This window comes from Columba livia, chromosome Z (genome assembly GCF_036013475.1).
Source record: "Columba livia isolate bColLiv1 breed racing homer chromosome Z, bColLiv1.pat.W.v2, whole genome shotgun sequence".
Classification (NCBI taxonomy): domain Eukaryota; kingdom Metazoa; phylum Chordata; class Aves; order Columbiformes; family Columbidae; genus Columba; species Columba livia.
The window spans coordinates 54,386,067-54,404,712 of NC_088642.1; the positions used below are offsets into that span (position 1 = coordinate 54,386,067).

The following is an 18,646-nucleotide window of genomic DNA, read 5'->3' on the forward strand; positions in this document are numbered from 1 at the left end:
ATGTTTTCACACTTTTTTAAACACAGTTGGAACTACCAGCAAAAATATTGTGTCCTTACCAAACTGATTGATTGTTTTGTCTTATTTTTCTTGCAGTGATACCTCAAACTCTAGAGAGATCTCTGCTACAAGTTCTTAGTAGCCTGTGTTTCACATTTTGCTAGAGAGATTAATATCTTTGTTAGGGATCAAGTTGGATTCTGCTTCACACCAGTCCTATCTGTATTCATTCAGCAGCCTACCTTTATTCTTTTGTCTCCATGTGAAATGTGTTTGCTGGCTGTAAAGTTTTGCTTGTAAAAAACTTATTTTTATGTTGAATATAGATAAAACCAGTTCCCTTCTGTTGGACACTGCAGATTTTGAGAGGCATCCATTACTAAATTGCGTATTACATTGAGTAATTTTCTGAAGAGACAACAAAAACCTCTCTGGAGGCTTAGTGATCCTCTCTGTGAATATTTATTAGTGCATGGCACATGGTGCAAACCTTGCGGAAGTGCAGACTAGTTTAAAAGAAAGTTTAGGTGGTAGGAATAAAACTTAACAGGCATGATTTAATGTTGAAAGACAGAAAGAGATATGAATATCACAAAAGCTGTTCATTTTCAGTACTTTGTCAGTCTCCTGACATCAGATCAGTGTTAAGAGATACTGATTTGCATTCAAACATGTTTTAAACGATTTGCATTAGTAAGTATACTTTTTCTGTTATTAGCTGTATCATACATCCTGGTCTGACTCGCTTTAAGCACATATGAAATTCCCAGCACCGAATTCATGCTTCAGTGAGGCTGAGAATTGACTAATGAAGGCCTTTATTTCAGTGGATGCCTGACAAGGTTAACTTTGCTATAACATGCACCCTCCCTCTGTTTTTCAGTGATTTGGTATAGGCTAGTAGTTGCATGAATAGAAATAGCATGGATGCTGTGATATTCCACAGCGAAGATCACACTTACGAGTGTGCTTGTTCATAGCCTGAAAGGATGTAAATTAGATGTTTGTGGATGGTGTTACACAGGACAATGATGTGTCCATGACCCCTATTTGGCCACTTGTTGGAAGGAGTTATATTTGACTGCGTAGCAACTTCATAAATTGGTGATTCTCCCCAGTGGCATGGTATGCCATTGTTTTGGGAGCTCCCAGCCCCAGCAAGCTGTCTTTGCAAGGACTGATGCTGACCTCATCTGTTCCAGAAGTTTAGTGCTTCACATCCATTCCCAATAGAACCTAGCCAAACCAGTACTCTCTTCCCTGCTCTGCCTTGGAGATATTTTCTACCTTGCTATAATTTGTGCCTGTCTCTGTTTTGCTGCAAGAGTGGGTTAATGATTGTAGCCATGATAAATTTTTTCAAAAGATTTTTTCTTTTAAGATTCACTCTAATATCTTTTTTTTTTCATTTACATAAAAAAACTTTTTTTTTTTTTCTGTAAGCCATACTGTCATTGCTGCATCCATTTAAGTATTTTTATATATTACAGCATCCAGAATGACCTTCCTTTTGAAGAAGGGGAAAGAAAGGGCTTTTGTGTAAAACCTTAGGTTTTGTGTAGCATACCAAACCGAAGGCCAACATGTTTCAGTGACTTCTTCTACCATTACTCATCTCCTGAACTCTCTTTCTCCCTTTTCTATATTTATAGCTGTTACTTATTGAACTGTGTGCCTCTGTGAGCAAATGTATCATTTAAATTAGAGACAGTATTTCATGGTAATGTTATTCATCTTCGAATAGGCCCAAATTAGCTAGACCATCAGCTATCCTTTTCTGCTGTTGATGTCTTCATAGTACATAATTTTCTGAATATTTTTTAAACCGTTATTTCTTCTGTGTATGGATAAACAGGCATTCTTACTGAGACTTGGGAAGTCATAATGAATAACATATCTTATAATTTAATCTGAGAATACTAAAAGATATGGTTGAAAACCAAATTATTTAGAAAAGCAAAACAGGCATTGACGTATCTCTTAAACTGTACAGTTAGCATTTTTAGGTATTGACTGTTCCAGAATGTCTCAAATTTTGTTAGGAAAAACAATTGTGGAATAATTTTATTTTTTTTCCCCAAAAAAATTTTCTTATTAGATCATCTCATTCTTCTTGTGTGGATGAAGATTATGATTCTTTAGCCCTTTGTGATCCTATGCAAAGGATAAACTGTGAAGTTGACAGCTTACCTGAGAGCTGCTTTGACAGTGGCTTGTCTACCCTGAGAGATTCAAATGAGTATGATTCAGAAGTGGAATACAGGCATCAAAGGATTTTTCAAAGGTCACAGTGTATGCAAGAAAGCTTTGGTGGTGATGCTTCTGATACAGATGTAAGTGCCAGACTTACTCCTTCCCTGAGAAAGAACAGTTTCCTGTTTTTAAAATTAAATGGATCTTTGCCCATAGGCCAGTTAAAACAAAGTATTTGGGTTGTATGCATTTAAATGAGATTAGTGATTTTTTTTGAGAATGCAAAAATAGTTACTCCTTTTTAAAATAAAATGTTTATTTTGACATTTTTGGTAGATTTTTGAGGTAATAATTTTTTATGTACATGGGCGTTTTGAAGGTTGTTAAAAAGCATGCAGGCAGGAACCTGTTTTCTAGTAATTAGAAAGCAGATACTATAGAGGTAAAATATATTTCAATTCACTTCCTCTTACTATGAGAAAGTGACATATATAAGAAAAAGAATACTGTTAATGCATACATTGACTTACACGGTAAGTCTCAGAAAACTTAGAAAGGTAGGAATGTGTTACTGTGTCTGTTTGATTGTTAGTAAATGGAGAGCTTTAGTGATGACTATATAGGAAGACTAGTATCAAGCACAACAGAACACAGGGTTTTTATTTAGAGTAGGCCCTTTACTGTGCATTTAGTAGAGACATTTAGTCTTTCTTTGCAGTTGAAAATGCAATGAATAATGCTCATTGCAGTTGTGCTGTATTTAATTTAGCTTGAGAAGTAATAGCATAGAGAGTGAAGTCTTGTAGAGAAATGCTTGATCTTTGTAAAATAAGATTTGAAATAAAGTATTTGCTTATTGTAATTATTTTTTAATCTGAAATTTTCTAGATGGAAATTAATTTGCTCTAGATGGAAAGTGTACTGAAAGCACAAGTGCCAAATAGGAAACGTGTTTGAAGACCAAATGTAGGCATTGTGGTTTAAGCCCAACTGGCAAATGAGCCCCATGCAGCCTTTCTCTCACCCTCCCCTGCAGCGGGATGGGAGAGAGAATCAGAAAAATAAAAATGAGAAAACTCATTGATTGAGATAAAGACAGTTTAATAAGTAAAGCAAAAGCCACACACACAAGCAAAGCAAAACAAGGAATTAATTCAATACTTTGCACCAGCAGACAGGTGTTAAGCCATGTTCAGGACAGCAGGGCTGTAACGGTTACTTGGGAAGACAAACACCATCATTCTGAATGTCCCCCCTTCCTTCTTCTTCCCCCAGCTTGTATGCTGAGAATGATGTCACAGGGTATGGAATATCCCTTTGGACAGTTGGGTTCAGCTGTCCCAGCTGTTTCTCCTACTAACTTTTTGTTCAATCCCCACCTTTTTGTTGGCAGATCAACATGAGATGCTGAAAAGTCCTTGACTACTACTTAGCAACAACTGAAATATCAATGTCTTATCAACATTATTTTAATTTTAGATCCAAAACACAGCACTATACCAGCTACTAGGAAGAAAATTAACTCTGGCCCAATTGAAACCAGGGCAGTAGGCTACAGTGAACAGTAAATGTGAGTAAGGACAGAATAGTCACAGTATTTCTACAAGAATTGCACAATTCTATTTGGTCCTTTAACTCTTAATACAAACTGATAAAATAAATATTTTAATCAGTTTTAGCCATGTCGTTTCAAAAAACCCCACACTTTCTTCACCGGAGCTAACACACTATCTTGTACTTTCAGGTTCCAGAGATCAGGGATGAAGAAGCATACAGTCCTGATAACAGCAGTACAATATCAGAATGGAAGCCCTCACAACCAGCAAGTCGAAGCAGCTCAATTGCTTCAACAAGGAAATATATATCTGCTCTCGCGCCTCAGGTAACCAGTTTTTAGAGAAAAAAAAAGTGTTTAATATAGAGACTATTTTTATATGAGTTGAAAGCGATGACTTCTTTTTATTTTCAGTCAGATTCAACCGAATTTACTCCAAAATACCCCAGTTCAGAGAAGGCTTACAAAATCGTTCTTGCTGGAGATGCAGCAGTGGGAAAATCCAGTTTCCTTACCAGACTTTGCAAGAATGAATTTCGAGGCAATACCAGTGCAACCCTGGGTACAGTTATTTTTCTTATTAAAATACTGAAGTGAATTTCATTGCTGTTCTGCAGAAATGGGTGAAAAGAGTACCCTCTGTTTTTGCTTGCTAGGGATTTCTGAATATACATGTGCAGTTTCTTAGGCTGTGAGATCTAATTAAGTACTAAAGCTTAGAAGTACCTAACTGCTGTTTGGAGCGGATAATAGGGTGCTGCTCTAATCTAGTTTCTCTTTGCAAATCACAAAACATGTTCCAGAACAACACGAAGCACCAGAAAAGGGGGTTTCAGTATAATGCACTTAGAATCTGTGTATGATCCTTTTTGCATTTTTCATTGCTTTCTTGTCTTTTCAGCTCTTTAGTCCTTCTTTGGTATTTCATACTATCCTTTGATGTCTTTCATACTATTTTTTTTGTCTCCATTTCAACAAAGTGTTATTGAAGCAGCTGAATGCTTCAATAACAGCTGAATGCTTCAATGCAGGTTTAAATGCAGCTGAAAGGATTTCTGGCTGGCTTGTGTCTATTATTATAACTGTCAGCTAATAAACTTGTCTTATTGATTCCAAAGACTGAATTTTTGTCTTCCAATCAAATAATAGTAATATATTTGTTTTATTTGGTCTAAGTCAGAAGGTTTGTTCTAATTTGTATTTTTCCTCCTTGACATTTGAAATAATGTCTGTTTTATAAAACATTTTCTCTTCTTCCATAAAACTGCTCAGCAAAATAAAGCAGAGAGGGATCTTCTTCTTTGCTGGTTATAACGTCAAAGTTGTATTAATGCTTCTGGGAAAATATGATGGTAAAATATTTCTTTAAATGTTTCTCTAAAGGCACATTAATACATTCAGGGGATTATTGCGGTTCAAGACTATGTGAAAGACTGAAATCTCAATCTATTAAAAGAGGTGGATTTTGAATTAACTGTTATATATGGCACAGAAGTTCATTTTCTGTGGGTTTTGTTTGTTTGTTTGTGTTTTTTTTTTAAGGTGATTGATGTTTTGGATTAGACTATACACATTATTCTTTTCAGGTGTGGATTTTCAAATGAAACGCCTGATCGTTGATGGAGAACCTACAGTACTACAACTGTGGGACACAGCTGGGCAGGAGAGGTTGGTGTTTCTCTGCACTTACGTAATTTCAGTTGCTTTATTTCTAAAAGATGTTTGCCTTTTTTTCATATAGGTGAAAAAAATTTCGCTAAATATTACATAGTCCTACAGTAGGTAAGTCAATATGGCCATTTGTAAATGTCTAGAGACAGATGTGATTTTGCTCTGCTGAGACCTCAAGACAGGTGGATGATTATTTGTTAGCTTTGGTGATGCCTGAGATAATCTTTTCTCTCTGTGGAGAGAAATAGCTGAGGTTCACTACAACATTAATTAATAAAATCCATATGTCTCTCTTGCCATACAAAAATATGCAGCAGAATATACCTTCTTTCTTCCATTTTCAGTCTTTTGCTTTCTTTGTCCTTACAGACCTGTGTTTCAGAGCAGGCTTTATCTAAGATATTCCCCTCCCTTCACCCTCCTTTCCTCTTCTTTCCTTGAAAGTCCTGATCCTGATTTGCATTTTACTTCGTGTGTGAAAATTTCTTCCCAAAGGCTTTAAAAAGACTGATGGTAAACTTGTACAGATTGCTGAATGTATATCCAAGGTTCTTCAAATTATTGTGTAGAGTTTCCTCAAAATCTTATGATGTTCTTTATTGAGAGCCTTTACTGATAGCTTTTGAGGTTTATTAAGAGGTTAATCTAACACCTTGAAAGTCAGTTTAATCTGTAAGGTGACTAAGATTTGTGCTGGCCTGTATGTGTTTACTTTTGCCTGAATGAGTGATTATGTTAAGTGGGTACTCAGAGGCCAAATCATTCTCCTCCGTAATAATAAATTTGTGGAGAATATCTTAATATATGATATAAAAACCTAGTTACTGTACTTGGTTGTTTTATGTTAATGGAAAAGAAGACTGCAACTGATGAATTAATTCCTAGGATGTTTATTTGTTTCATATATTTTTTAAATGAAGCAGAGTAACCCGCTCAATTTATGAAGTTACATGTAAGTGAAAAAGTTTTGCCACCTAATGTGGCATTACTGGTAGACTTGGCAGTGTTGGGTTTACAGCTGAACTTGGTGATCTTTAAGGTCTTTTCCAACCTAAACAATTCTGTGATTCTATAATTCTAGTCACAAGTCCAGTGCACAACAGATTATTTGTAATAGATAGACTGTAGATGGTTTTGATGCAAAAAATATTGATTGCTGTTTGGGGTAGAACCCTGTGAATCCTTACGGAGCATTTATAAACCTGCATCAGCAATTTTCAATAGCTACCTATTAAAAAAGCTATAAGAAAACTCATCTTGTTATGTGGAGAGAATCTTGCTCTAAATAAATTAAGTGCAATAAAATAATGGTGAGTTATAAATGATGTTATATTGGATTATTTTTTGATAATGTGGCCTTATGCAAATCGTTTCTTTCTGAAAGATTCCGCAGTATTGCTAAATCGTACTTCAGAAGAGCAGATGGTGTCTTACTGCTGTATGACGTAACTTGTGAAAAAAGCTTTCTTAATGTGCGAGAATGGGTGGATATGATTGAGGTAAGAACCTTAAGTATATAGAACTTACAAACTATGTTTCACCACATTGTTAACCTTATTATTTATGAATTTTTCATATTTGTATATTGTAATTAGCCACACTGCGACGTCTTATAGGAGTAAATGCTACATGGAAGTGAGAAATGTATCCTGAAGTATTCAGTTAGTGTTAAAATTGATAGATCTTTTTGTGTAAAAGGGTATAATGTAATCACACTCTTCCTGTTTGCTTTCTTTTTAAATGAACATGACAGCCCATTTCGGATACCGTCTTGCGGATGGCTTCAGTATTCCATGGAGTCTCTTCATTTTAAAACAATATATGTGATTCTGTAACTGACCTATAGTTCAAGTGAAATTTTAAGTATTTCTTTCTACTATTATATCTTATTTGTTTATTTAAATATAAATTTTCATTTAATGAAAAGGGTTTTTCCCTCATACCACAGATGTTTAACAGAAGGGAAAAAGATAAACAAAATCTTTAGATCGTCTTCTGAAATCCATTTATTTTAATCATGGTAAAAGAGTTGGTCACTTTTCCCATAGTAATTTTGTCATATAGCATTTAAATATAGTTACCATTTTCATTAGATTAATTTAACACATGAAATTCTTTGTTGGCAAATGGGGCTTATGGGAGTAGAAACACATTTTTGCAGGGTGTTTAGCTGTCTGCTTGAAGGCTGACTAGCTCATAAAAAGTTATCAGCATGACTTTCATAATTTGTTGTTTTTTTCTGATAGTCTGTAAGACTTTTTGTGTGTAACATGATGATGCTAGTTACTTTTTTGTATTCTGAGTGGAATAAAATCCTCTTTGCAGGATGCAACTCATGAGAATATTCCAATTATGATGGTGGGAAACAAAGCAGATCTTCGCCAAGCTGTTACAGAACAAGGACAAAAATGTGTGTCTGTAAACTATGGAGAAAAGCTGGCTATGGTAAGCTCGAAAGTCTACCTCTTTGGTACAAAATGGTCTTAAGAAATTTAATCTGAAAACTATGTGACAAGCTAGTAAACAAAAGTAATTTTCTGGTCATTTTTTCAAATCTAGTAATTAGGATTCATGGATACTTTTCATGAAAACTTATTTTTATGGTGTTTGCTGGGCTAAATGACATTTCAGTTGCCCATTAAGCTGAACTTCATTATTGGCTGAGATAGTCTTCTCAGTCTCTATGGTGAAAAAGTGAATGGACCAGGAGGCTGAGTTTTTTTGCTGCCAAAGAGAAATTGCAAGTCCAAATATGAAGTGCATTAGCGAGTGTGTAAGGCACTTTGCCTGGCTTGTGTCTGTCCAGCCTTTGAGTGGAATATTTTTGTCTTCAAGATTCTATCTGGTATTCTTGCCATGTCTGCAGAAAGAAAAAAGGAAGCTTCTGCTATAAATAGAAGTGTGGACAAGTTTATTGCATGTATTTATATGAGGGATAAGGAATACACATATTCCATATTTTGCAGAAAAAAATGTAGAATCTTTTGAGTCTTGAGTTGCTGACCACTCGTGCAATTGGTTTATTTTACTAGGGCAGATATCCTGTCTGTTACTTATGGAATGATATTTCTGGTTAAGCTACAATACCAGATGCTGTAGTTTATGAGTAGGTAACAAGCTGGGTTCAGTAACCTATCCTATCAACTTTCTTCCTATTTTGCAGTCTTGTGGACAAGAAGATTGACATTAGCATATGATGTGGTTTTTATTCAGTTTGCTAGTTCAGAATATACTGGATATAAAAAAGATACAATTAAGAAGCAATTACTATTTTTTTTCACCATACTAAAGTGAATATATTGGAGAATGAAGAATACCAGAAAAAAATCCTGTTCATTTAAATGTGTATCATCTTTCTTTATATTATTGAGGAAACCATTTGTAATTTAATGTACATTGTCAGATGTGAAACATTTCAGATTAGTTGGCTTAACATTTTATTTTTACTCACAGACTTATAATGCGCTATTCTGTGAAACAAGTGCTAAAGATGGATCTAATATTGTAGAAGCAGTTCTTCATCTTGCTCGGTAAGCAGTCATGTTTCTATTTTCAAATAAACACATCTGAGTATATTTTATAAAAAGGACATTATGTGTCCTACAAAGACACATGTACATTTAAAATTGTACCAACATCAAATTCAAGAAACAAAATTTAGAAAAGAACACTGTGTTATATCTTTACAGATAAATGCAATATTCTCAATATAATAAAGTAAGATTTTTACTTGCAAGTGTTACAAAGCTGTCTCAATAATTAATACTTAAATTAGAGCTCAGTTATGTAGCTTACAATTATAAAACCCGTTTAGTGACTGAACTACATTTTTTAATGGTGCATGGATTTACTTTCTTGATTCTTCCTTAAATTAATTTCAAATGCATATAATTCTATGTATAACTGATTCTTAATTCTTTTATATATATTTATATATTAGTTAGTTTTATTGCTGACCATTCTAATAGCACATATTTTCTTTGAAGTCCCTTTCTCTAGAATATTTAAAAGACAGAAATTCTCATTATATCCATTTAGCAACCTTGTATTTCTGTGATAATGTGTGAGCCAAACATGAGACTTCTACTACCTTTCCAAACCATTATTGATTACAATGTATTTTTGAAGGGCTGATGGTGTGTAATGAATCCTCAGCCTCTGATTTGTCAGTTTAATACATGGAGCTTAAGGCCAGAATTACAAACCGTATTCCTGTGATGTTTGCAGCAGGCTAGTGAAATAATCAAACTTTTTGACATTTGGTCAGTATTTTTTTATTCATTGTTAAAATACTACTGGTTGCATGGCTTGCATACAAAATACTGGCTTTCTGGAGAGGATCATTGCTTCTTCACATAGGACTTTCAAGAGCACCTGTGTTTCCAGGAAAATGCATCTGTCAAAGAGACACCAAGAACGCAGACATTTATTTGTCTGTGAGTGTCAATGTGAAGTTAGTTGCTTACCTGTTAAATGATGAATTTCCAAGAACCTGGCAGTGAATATAGTGGTGGATTATGAAATTAGAGAGCATACATAGCACAATCATACATAATATTAATCACAGTTGGAAAATCATCTCTAATGTTTAAACACAATAACTTTGTTTAACAGTTTCAAGGATAAAAAAAAAATGTTTTGGCAGTCGAAGTTTCTGTTTTTGGAACCTTTTTTTAAAAAAAAAGATATATTTCTTCGCAAGGTTCATTGATCCTTAAATAGTCTAGACATTACCCAGAACCTTGGTCTGGAACAGTTGGCTTCAATTTCTTTACTCAAGTCTTAGTAATTTGTATTCTTTGAAAGGCGGATTTCATTTTGAAATAAAAATTTCTAAGTGAACATTTCATTAGAGCAGATAGTCTTAGAGACTTACCTGTTACCTCTTCACAATGTTCCTTTCTGCCACTGTTACATTGAATAACCCAGTGTTCTGAGAGGAACTTCATGAATTTATTCTACTAATATGAGGAGGACTTAAATTATACTGATATACATATTTATACAAAAGCAAGAAATCTTAGAGTTGGCTTTCAACATTCTAGGGGGCCATAGTAAGAATACAGATCAATAATCATATATACACAGCTTTTAAGTCTGCATTTATGGTAAAAAATCCAACAATATGCTTTTTTTTCCTTTGAGAGTAAATTATACATGAGATTGCAGTTATGTAGTTTTGTACTTTCAGCTATTAACATAGTCTGTGTCTATGGTCGTATCCTGAAGCAAAAAAATTAAAGAACAATTATCGAAAGAAAAGGAAAAGGAAAACAGAACATTGTGGAGTTACTACATATCAGAAATGATTATATTTCTACCACTAACTATGATTTGTGTACAAATATTGATGTGGTTCCCAAAGTGGAAACTTATGAGACATGTTGATCCTGTGCACTAAACCCCATACTATAACCACATAATAGATGATGGTGGACTCTCTAAGATATACTGAGAGAAACGGAACATGCATAGAAATATATTCATTGAGTACATTTTTTTTGTTTGTTTCATTGTTTTTTTTAACAGTGAAGTGCGAAAACGAAGTGATAATCAAGATGATACAAGGTCAGTAGCCAGCTTGGCTGGGACACCTGTCAAAAAATCAGCACTCATGAAAAACTGTTGCAATGTTTAAGTGACAGATACTTTTCCTGACCTAAATAACCTGTATATTTAAAGAAAAAAATGAAGGATTTCAAGAATGTATTCTTTATACTATGGAATTATACATTTGTGTATTTAGAAGTTGCATATCATGTTAAAAATCCAGACTCTGCTTTCTACTCATTCATATTTATGCGCTTGCTTTGCCCTATAGGCTCTGTTTTCACTTTTCATAAGTAAAAGAAGTCAATGGAGTGAGCTCAGAATCAATGTTACTGTAGTCACTGCATACGATATTGTAATATATTTGATTTACTTTACCTGCTTGATTATGAACTCAATATTTCTTGCATACAGAACATGATACTATCATTATCACTCAGAAGAAAAGACAAAATTACAGCCTCAATTTATTTAATCTCTTTTTGCTCATGTCTACTTATCTAGTTTTTTGTACGCCTTAAATTATATGTTGATGAAACATTTATCCAGAAACCCCCAAACCATTAAAAGGTTGACTAGATCCAGGTAAATCCTAAGTTCAGGGCATGAAGCAAATGGTCTCTGTGGGAAGAAGCTAGTGGTAGGTGCATGGGGTTCTGGTGTAGTTTTTCAGAAGTTTGTGAGTTAGAATTTATTTAATTTTGGGGGTTGGGGTTCGATTCAAAACTGACAAGTAGACTTCACATCTGATCCTACACAGCTCAGAAGTGAAAGGAACATTTGTATGGACCATTTCCATTCAAAATTCCAGAGAGACTATAATACCTGTGATATGTAGAATTACTGAGTTGAATTAATGATACAATACCTGCCTGTTCAGTTATACTAGAGCATTATTAGTATTACAGAGAGATATTGTTTGCAATATTTCCCTTGTTTTTTTTAAATGTCTTCCATTCAGAAACTAATTGAGGGATTGCAATAGTACAGGGGAGTCCAGTTTCATGGAAGTTCTTAATGCATTTTTTTAGTTTTAAACTTGCAGGTGTACCAATTACTGCACATGCACAAGCATCTGTATAAACTGTTTGTTAAAAGAAGTCCCTGAAAGGAACAGCAACCACTCACCTTAATGAGGATTCCTTTGCCTGATTTTTTGAAAATTCTGAGAAGCTCACCAATGGGTGGTAGCTTTAGGTGTCAGCATCTCTGAAATCTGAGTATTGCTTGTAATCGTTCCCAACAGTCCTATAGTGTAGTAAAAATTGTAGGTATTTCTACAGTTAACAATCATGATCCAGTTCTTCTCAGCTTTCACTAATTTGATGGGAATGGGATAGGCCCTCTTCAGAGCCAGCAAACCCTTTCAGTCTTTTCTGTGTATATTAATAAAATATCTCCAGGCTGAAACCTAGCTCAGTAAATCAACCTTGGATAAAGTTTTATGGACGGATTGGAAACCCATGTGCCTAGCAGCTGTTACTGTATTTTATCAGCACTATGTTTGAACACCGTGTAGCCTGTTCTGTGTTATCAGTTTTATAAAACACGGAGTTCTCAGAAACAGGATGGTTCATAATTTAAAAAAATACAGTTTTGAAGAGAGAAGAGCAGTGTTTTTAGGCATCCTTTCAAAGCTGCCAATCTTCAGGTAACCATCTGAAAGCCTGTTCTTAACAAGACAGAGAAATCTAATGCCAGGAGGAATAAGACATTTTATTTCACTCTACTGTACTTCAGCCCTAGAAGAGAAAACATATTTGGTGACCTTTTTGAAGTACTAAGTGTGTCTTCACACACTGTTCCACACAGGAGCTTCTGGAGTTGTAACATCTTCCCATCCAACAAATTAAGAGGCCTCATTGTGGTCCCAAGACTTAAGGAGATGTAGGTGTACCAGGAATATGCCTGGTCACATACCTATTGTTTACTATTAATCCTCTATTATTTAAACATGAAAATTACAGCTGTAATTAGCTTATCTGAGGAGAATATCATGCTTAACTAAGCATATTGATTCTGTGTTCTCTGTGTGTAAAAGCTTCTCTCTCCCTAAAAGAGTGAAATGGAAATAGAATTAATGTGGGTTGCAGTTGCAGATAGTTCTTCCTAAAACAGTAAGGAGAAGGAGAGATGACCCAGCACTTCATTTCTGAAGTGTAAGCTTACAACATGCAGGCATTTACATTTGCTCAGGATGAGAAGGTCATGATTATCAGCTGTTACTTACATTCCAAAATATTGCTCCTTTAGTGTTATTAACTTCCATTAACTTTTAGGGCTTAGACTGAGGCTCAGTGTTCTGTGTGTGTCTCCTGAACCAAAGTGTTTGACTGGCTCTGTGGTCTTGGCCTGAAGCAGATAGGGTGAAATATATTTGCCTAAAACTTGTTGACACATTTGCATGAGCAAAACATTTTGGCTGGACACAGATAATTGCATAAAGTTGTTTGCAAGAAGGATTTCTGGAATTGGTTTAGTCCAACCTCCCAAGCACCCAAGCAGATGTGGACTGTTGCCAACCCTGGATCAGGTTAGCTGTGGGTTTGGCTATCCAAGCTGTAAAACCCCCTGAAGACAGAGTTACCACCACTAGTCTGGGCAACCCGTTCCTGTGCTTTCATTCCCCTTCTGGATAAAAATTTCTCTCTGTGTCCAACCTCCTTTTCCCAAGTGGCTACACATTTGTAGGCCTTTCCCATTTTTATATCATCTCCTGCTGCAAAGAAGAGTTTGGCTACGATCTTGACAACAGTGTCTGTAGGCTGTTAGTTCCGCATGGCCTTCTCCTCACCAGTGTAATAACATTGTGAGGTACCTCTTGCAAATCCAGGTTCCATATCGGAGTTAGCAGAGTGCATGCATGTGCAGTAATTGCTTTCATATGTAAAATTCTTACCATACGTAGAGTGTCATGTGAATGTCCATGCCTGTAGAGAGCTTGGTTGAAGGATGTGAGTCCAGGGACCTGCCTTCACACTTATTTTTTTCTCTCTGCAGAATTGGGCCATTGATATTTTGGGTACTTTTTTTTTTTTTTTTTTTCCATTTATTTCAATGACCAAGATATCTCTTGTGTTGTTTGTCCAAAATATACAGGGTGTTTCAAAAGGATGGACCCAGTTTAAAATCAAAGACTGAATCCAACTGGGTCCATCTTTTTGAAACATCCTGTATAAACTGAATCACTTTTTTTTTAAGCTCTGTAATTTTTATCTGTCTTGTAAAGCAATTTTAATTTGAAACAGTGTTTTGTTTGTTTGTTTGTTTGTTTTTAAATAAGATTCAGGGTTGGAAACTGTTAACGAAGTTTTACCTTGAAGTAGTTTTATGGTTAACGTATAAATTACTAAAAAAGCACTACCAAATGGGGATATAGCTACAGCTCAGGTGCAACTAGTTTTAGGAGTCCTATGATGGTCAGCTCTGTCAAGTCTGAATATTCATATAATACCATGTAGAATTCATGTTAAACCAAAAGAACTTGGAAAAAAAATAAATTTAGAAATTTAAGCATGTATTTATACATGGAAGTAATGACAATATAAAGTTTCCTGTTGTTTTGGCAAACGAACATGAGCTTTATGCTCTGACATGGTTGCACTACTGTACTTTGAATGTTTTTATGGTTTTGTTTAGTATATAAGAACTATTCATTTAATCGCACAGAGTTATTTTTTTAGTTAGTGGATGTTTTCCCTTAATATACGTATTTATTTGAAAAGGAAAGGCCCTTCATGTTTTTCCTCATCATCTGTAAATAAATTATTTTTATTCAGTTGACAGAGAAGTATTATTGTATCTTGTATTAGTTTTGACCCATTTTAATTGTGGTGTAATACATGTTTCTGAGGCAATAATTTCTGTGGACACTCTGGAAAAGTTTTGATCACATATATTCTTGTAACCACTTTGTGTTGCCTTGGCATACATTTGTAGCTTGATAAGACAAGCTGCAGCTACTTTTAATTGTTCTTAGAAGTACAGTTATGGCCCTACATTGTCTAAGTATTTTTCTTTGTAACTATTTTTTTATTGACTACAAAATCCTCCGTTCTTTTTGGAAAAACAAATTGCAGTTTTACAGTTGTATAGCCTGTTAAATTTTGTTCCAAGGAAAATACCTGAAGGCCACTCCTGCAAGGAGCATTATGTAGATGTGCACCCATGAAGATCCTCAATTAAGTTAATAGGTTTTGTGCTAGTGCAGGCAATCTGTTCATACAGAGATCCTTTATTCTCCAATCCGCTGCTGCACAACAATGCTACGTAACTTTTTAGGGGAAGATTTCAGTGGAAGATCCCTAATTCATAAAGCAAAGGGACATATTTATTCATGTAGTCAAGGCATTTTACTATATAATGAAGAAACCTAGATGTTTCTGACTGTATTAGGTAATCTAAAAAACAGTCTAATATCTCATGTGCAGTTCAAATACTCTTTACCGCTACCCCTGTCAGATTTGATACAGCACATAATGTTATGCCTCTGACCCTGTTCAGACTACTTATGGATTGTAGAAGCTTTTTACAGTTATTTTAATACCGTATTACTATCCAGCCTAATCCTTTCTTATTGGTATCCTTAGGACCTGTTCATATCAATATTACTTTTTTTTTCCACATATCTTGTTTTGTGACAAAACACTTATGGTAAAAGAAAATTTGACTCAGCTATGTGGAATGTAGGTTCAAATGTGTTACTTAGTTTGTAAAAAGAAGTAATTTTTCCACAATTTCTGCTCTTCAAGTTATGGCTATACATAGCTAGGTTTGTAGGAAATTAGTCATTAGGTGGATGAGTAACAAATAAACCCAAACTGTGAAGGTTTTCCACTAGATAGAAAGTGAAGTATGTTAAATAGAGGTGTATTTTTATCTAGTAGGAGGAAGAAATTCAGTGCCAATTGCATGTACCAACTTGCAATAAAAGTCTGTGTATTATACAAATAAGGCTCTAAATTGTGAAAACTTTTGAAACTTTAATTTATACTGTTTACAAGTAAAACTGTGGTGTTCATGCGGTTTGTTCCTCCTCAAAACTACAGATCACTGCATTCACTGTGATTTTGTACATATATATGTTTAAAAAGAACTACACATTCTCTGTATTACAAATTGTTGTATAATAAAATATGTTTCAATAGCTATTTTTCTTCAGTGTATTTGCTTTTTGTCAGTGATCATGAGCAGCCAGTCCAGCATAGCATCTCCGACCTGTCAGCCTAATGTCATTATGGTTCCCCAATTTCTGTGGCCAAGTGCATACAAGAATGATGGAACTGCTGATATCTGGCTGCCTCCAACTTCTTAGCCTTAATGAACAGTCATCGATTTACATCTGAGCTGAGAGATGTCCCTCGCTGTGAGTCCTGAATAAGCCTTGAAGTTATGCTACTGAGTCTGTTTACAGAGGCGCTTTAGCCACTCTGCCTCTAGCCACCAATATGTGATATTGGTAAAGTAAGAAAGAAAAATTAAAAATAACCCAAAGTAATCAGCCTATTGCAGTTACGCTCTATATAGTGCTCCAGACTTCAAATAGGAAGTACTTATGAGTCCATGTGCCAAAGAAAAAACTGCCTCAAGACCCAGATTATAACCTGCCTCAGGTAAAACTGACAACTCAAAATGCTATCATAGAATCACTGAATCATTTAGGTTGGAAAAGACCTTTGTTTGAGTCCCGGGTCCACCACTAAATCATGCCTCTAAGTGCCACATCTACACATCTTTTAAATACCTCTAAGGATGGTGATTCAACCTCTTCCCTGGGCAGCCTGTTCCAGTGCCTGACAACCCTTTTGCTGAATAAATTTTTCCTAATATCCAACCTAAACCTTCCTTGGTGCAACTTAAGGCTGTTTCCTCCTATCACATCACTTGTTACGTGGGAGAAGAGACCCACCTAACTATAACTTCTTTTCAGGTAGCTGTAGAGAGTGATAAGGTCTTCCCCAGCTTCCTTTTCTCCAGACCAAACAACCCCAGGTCCCTCAGCTGCTCCTTGTAAGACTTGTGCTCCAAACCCTTCAACACCTTCATTGCCCTTTTCTGAACTCTCTCCAGCACCTCAGTGTCTTCCTTGTAGTGAGAGACCCAAAACTGAGATTGGGCCTCACCAGTGCCTCGTACAGGGTAATGATCGCTTCCCTAGTCCTGCTGGCCACACTAATTCTCATACAAGCCAGGATGCTGTTGGCCTTTTTGGCCACCTGGCCACAGCTTTCCAGCCACTCTTCCCTGAGCCTGTAGTGCTGCCTAGGGTTGTTGTGACCCAAGTGCAGGCCCCAGCACTTCGTCTTGTTAAACCTATATACAATTTGCCTCAGCCCATTGATCTGGTCTCTCCAGATCTTCCTACCCTTGAGTAGATCAATGCTCCAACCCAACTTGATGTCATATGCAAACTTACTGAGGGTGTACTCAATCCCCTCACCCAAATAATTGATAAAGAGATTAAACAGAACTGCCCCCAATACTGAGCCCTGTGGAACTCCACTTGTGACTGGTTGCCAACTGGATTTAATTCCATTAGCAACAACTCTTTGAGCTTGGCTATCCATGTTGATCCAATAAGAACTTAAAACCACTTTGTTGTCTGGTATCATCTTGCAAATATAATCTTAATAAGTACAATACTAAAAATACTAAATATACTAAATTTTAATAAAAAGTAGTTGAGAACAACCTAGAAGAGATATAATAGATTTTTAAGTTAGTCCTTAGATTTACTGGCAGAAGTGCTGTGGTGTATGTTTCTTAGCTTCAGAACAGCTGCTGCATTCCTGAGTACTACTGACATTTTTCCTTGCAAAGTTTTGACTCCTTGAGCTCCTTGATGAGTTTAGGGTGACACTGGCTAGCAGTACACTGTGTATTTTTTTGGTCTCTAGGCTTGAAGCAAAACTTTTACCTTCTCCTTGCCAGTTCTCAAGGAATATTAGATTTGCTTGAGTTGGTTATTGTAGCTACTCTGAAGTCCATCCCTGGAAACATTCAAGGCAAGGCTGGACGGGGCTCTGAGAAACTTGATTTAGTTGAACATGTCCCTGTTCATTGCAGGGGGATTAGACTAGGTGACCTTTGAAGGTCCCTTACAGCCCAAAGTATTCTATGTTTCTATGACTAGGTTCTTGTGCATATCAACCTCCCATATAATTGGAATTAGAGCAATAGAAAAAGTGTGGCTTGGGACAGGGGGCAATCATAGAATCATAGAATGTCCTGAGTTGGAAGCGACACACAAGGATCATCGACTCCAAGTCCTGTCCCTGCATGTGACAACCCCACAGTTCACACCATGTGTCTGAGGGCATTGTCCAGTCTCTTCTTGAACACTGTCAGGCTTGAGGCCGTGACACCTCCCTGGGGAACCTGTTCCAGTGCTCCACCATCCTCTAGGGGAAGAACCTTCTCCTAAAGTCCAACCTAAACCTCCCCTGGCACATCTTCCTGCCATTGCCTTGCTTTCTGTCACTGGTCACTAAAGAGAAGAGTTTGGTGCTAACCTTTCCTCTTCCTCTTGTGAGGAAGCTATAGCCGCCATGAGGTCTCCCCTCAATCTCCTTGGGGCTCAACAAACCAAGTGACTTCAGCTGCTCCTCATACAGGTTCCCCTCCAAACCCTTCACCAGCTTCCTATCCCTCTTCTGGACACTCTCCAGTAATTAAATA

General features: G+C 36.0%; 1 protein-coding gene across 2 annotated transcripts in view; it reads left to right on the top strand.

Moving 5' to 3' along the window:
- The window catches only part of RASEF (RAS and EF-hand domain containing), a 45,672-nt gene that overhangs the window by 22,348 nt on the left and 4,678 nt on the right, over positions 1-18,646 (top strand). Inside the window, exons 10-17 of one of the 2 annotated variants that reach the window (XM_065045919.1) lie at positions 2,099-2,333; positions 3,938-4,075; positions 4,163-4,310; positions 5,335-5,416; positions 6,804-6,918; positions 7,745-7,864; positions 8,873-8,949; positions 10,949-10,987. In XM_065045919.1, coding sequence (XP_064901991.1) covers positions 2,099-2,333; positions 3,938-4,075; positions 4,163-4,310; positions 5,335-5,416; positions 6,804-6,918; positions 7,745-7,864; positions 8,873-8,949; positions 10,949-10,987 — 954 coding nt within the window. Of the gene's footprint in view, positions 1-2,098; positions 2,334-3,937; positions 4,076-4,162; positions 4,311-5,334; positions 5,417-6,803; positions 6,919-7,744; positions 7,865-8,872; positions 8,950-10,948; positions 16,120-18,646 lie in introns of those variants that run through there. The other variant, XM_065045918.1, reaches the window with a different exon arrangement.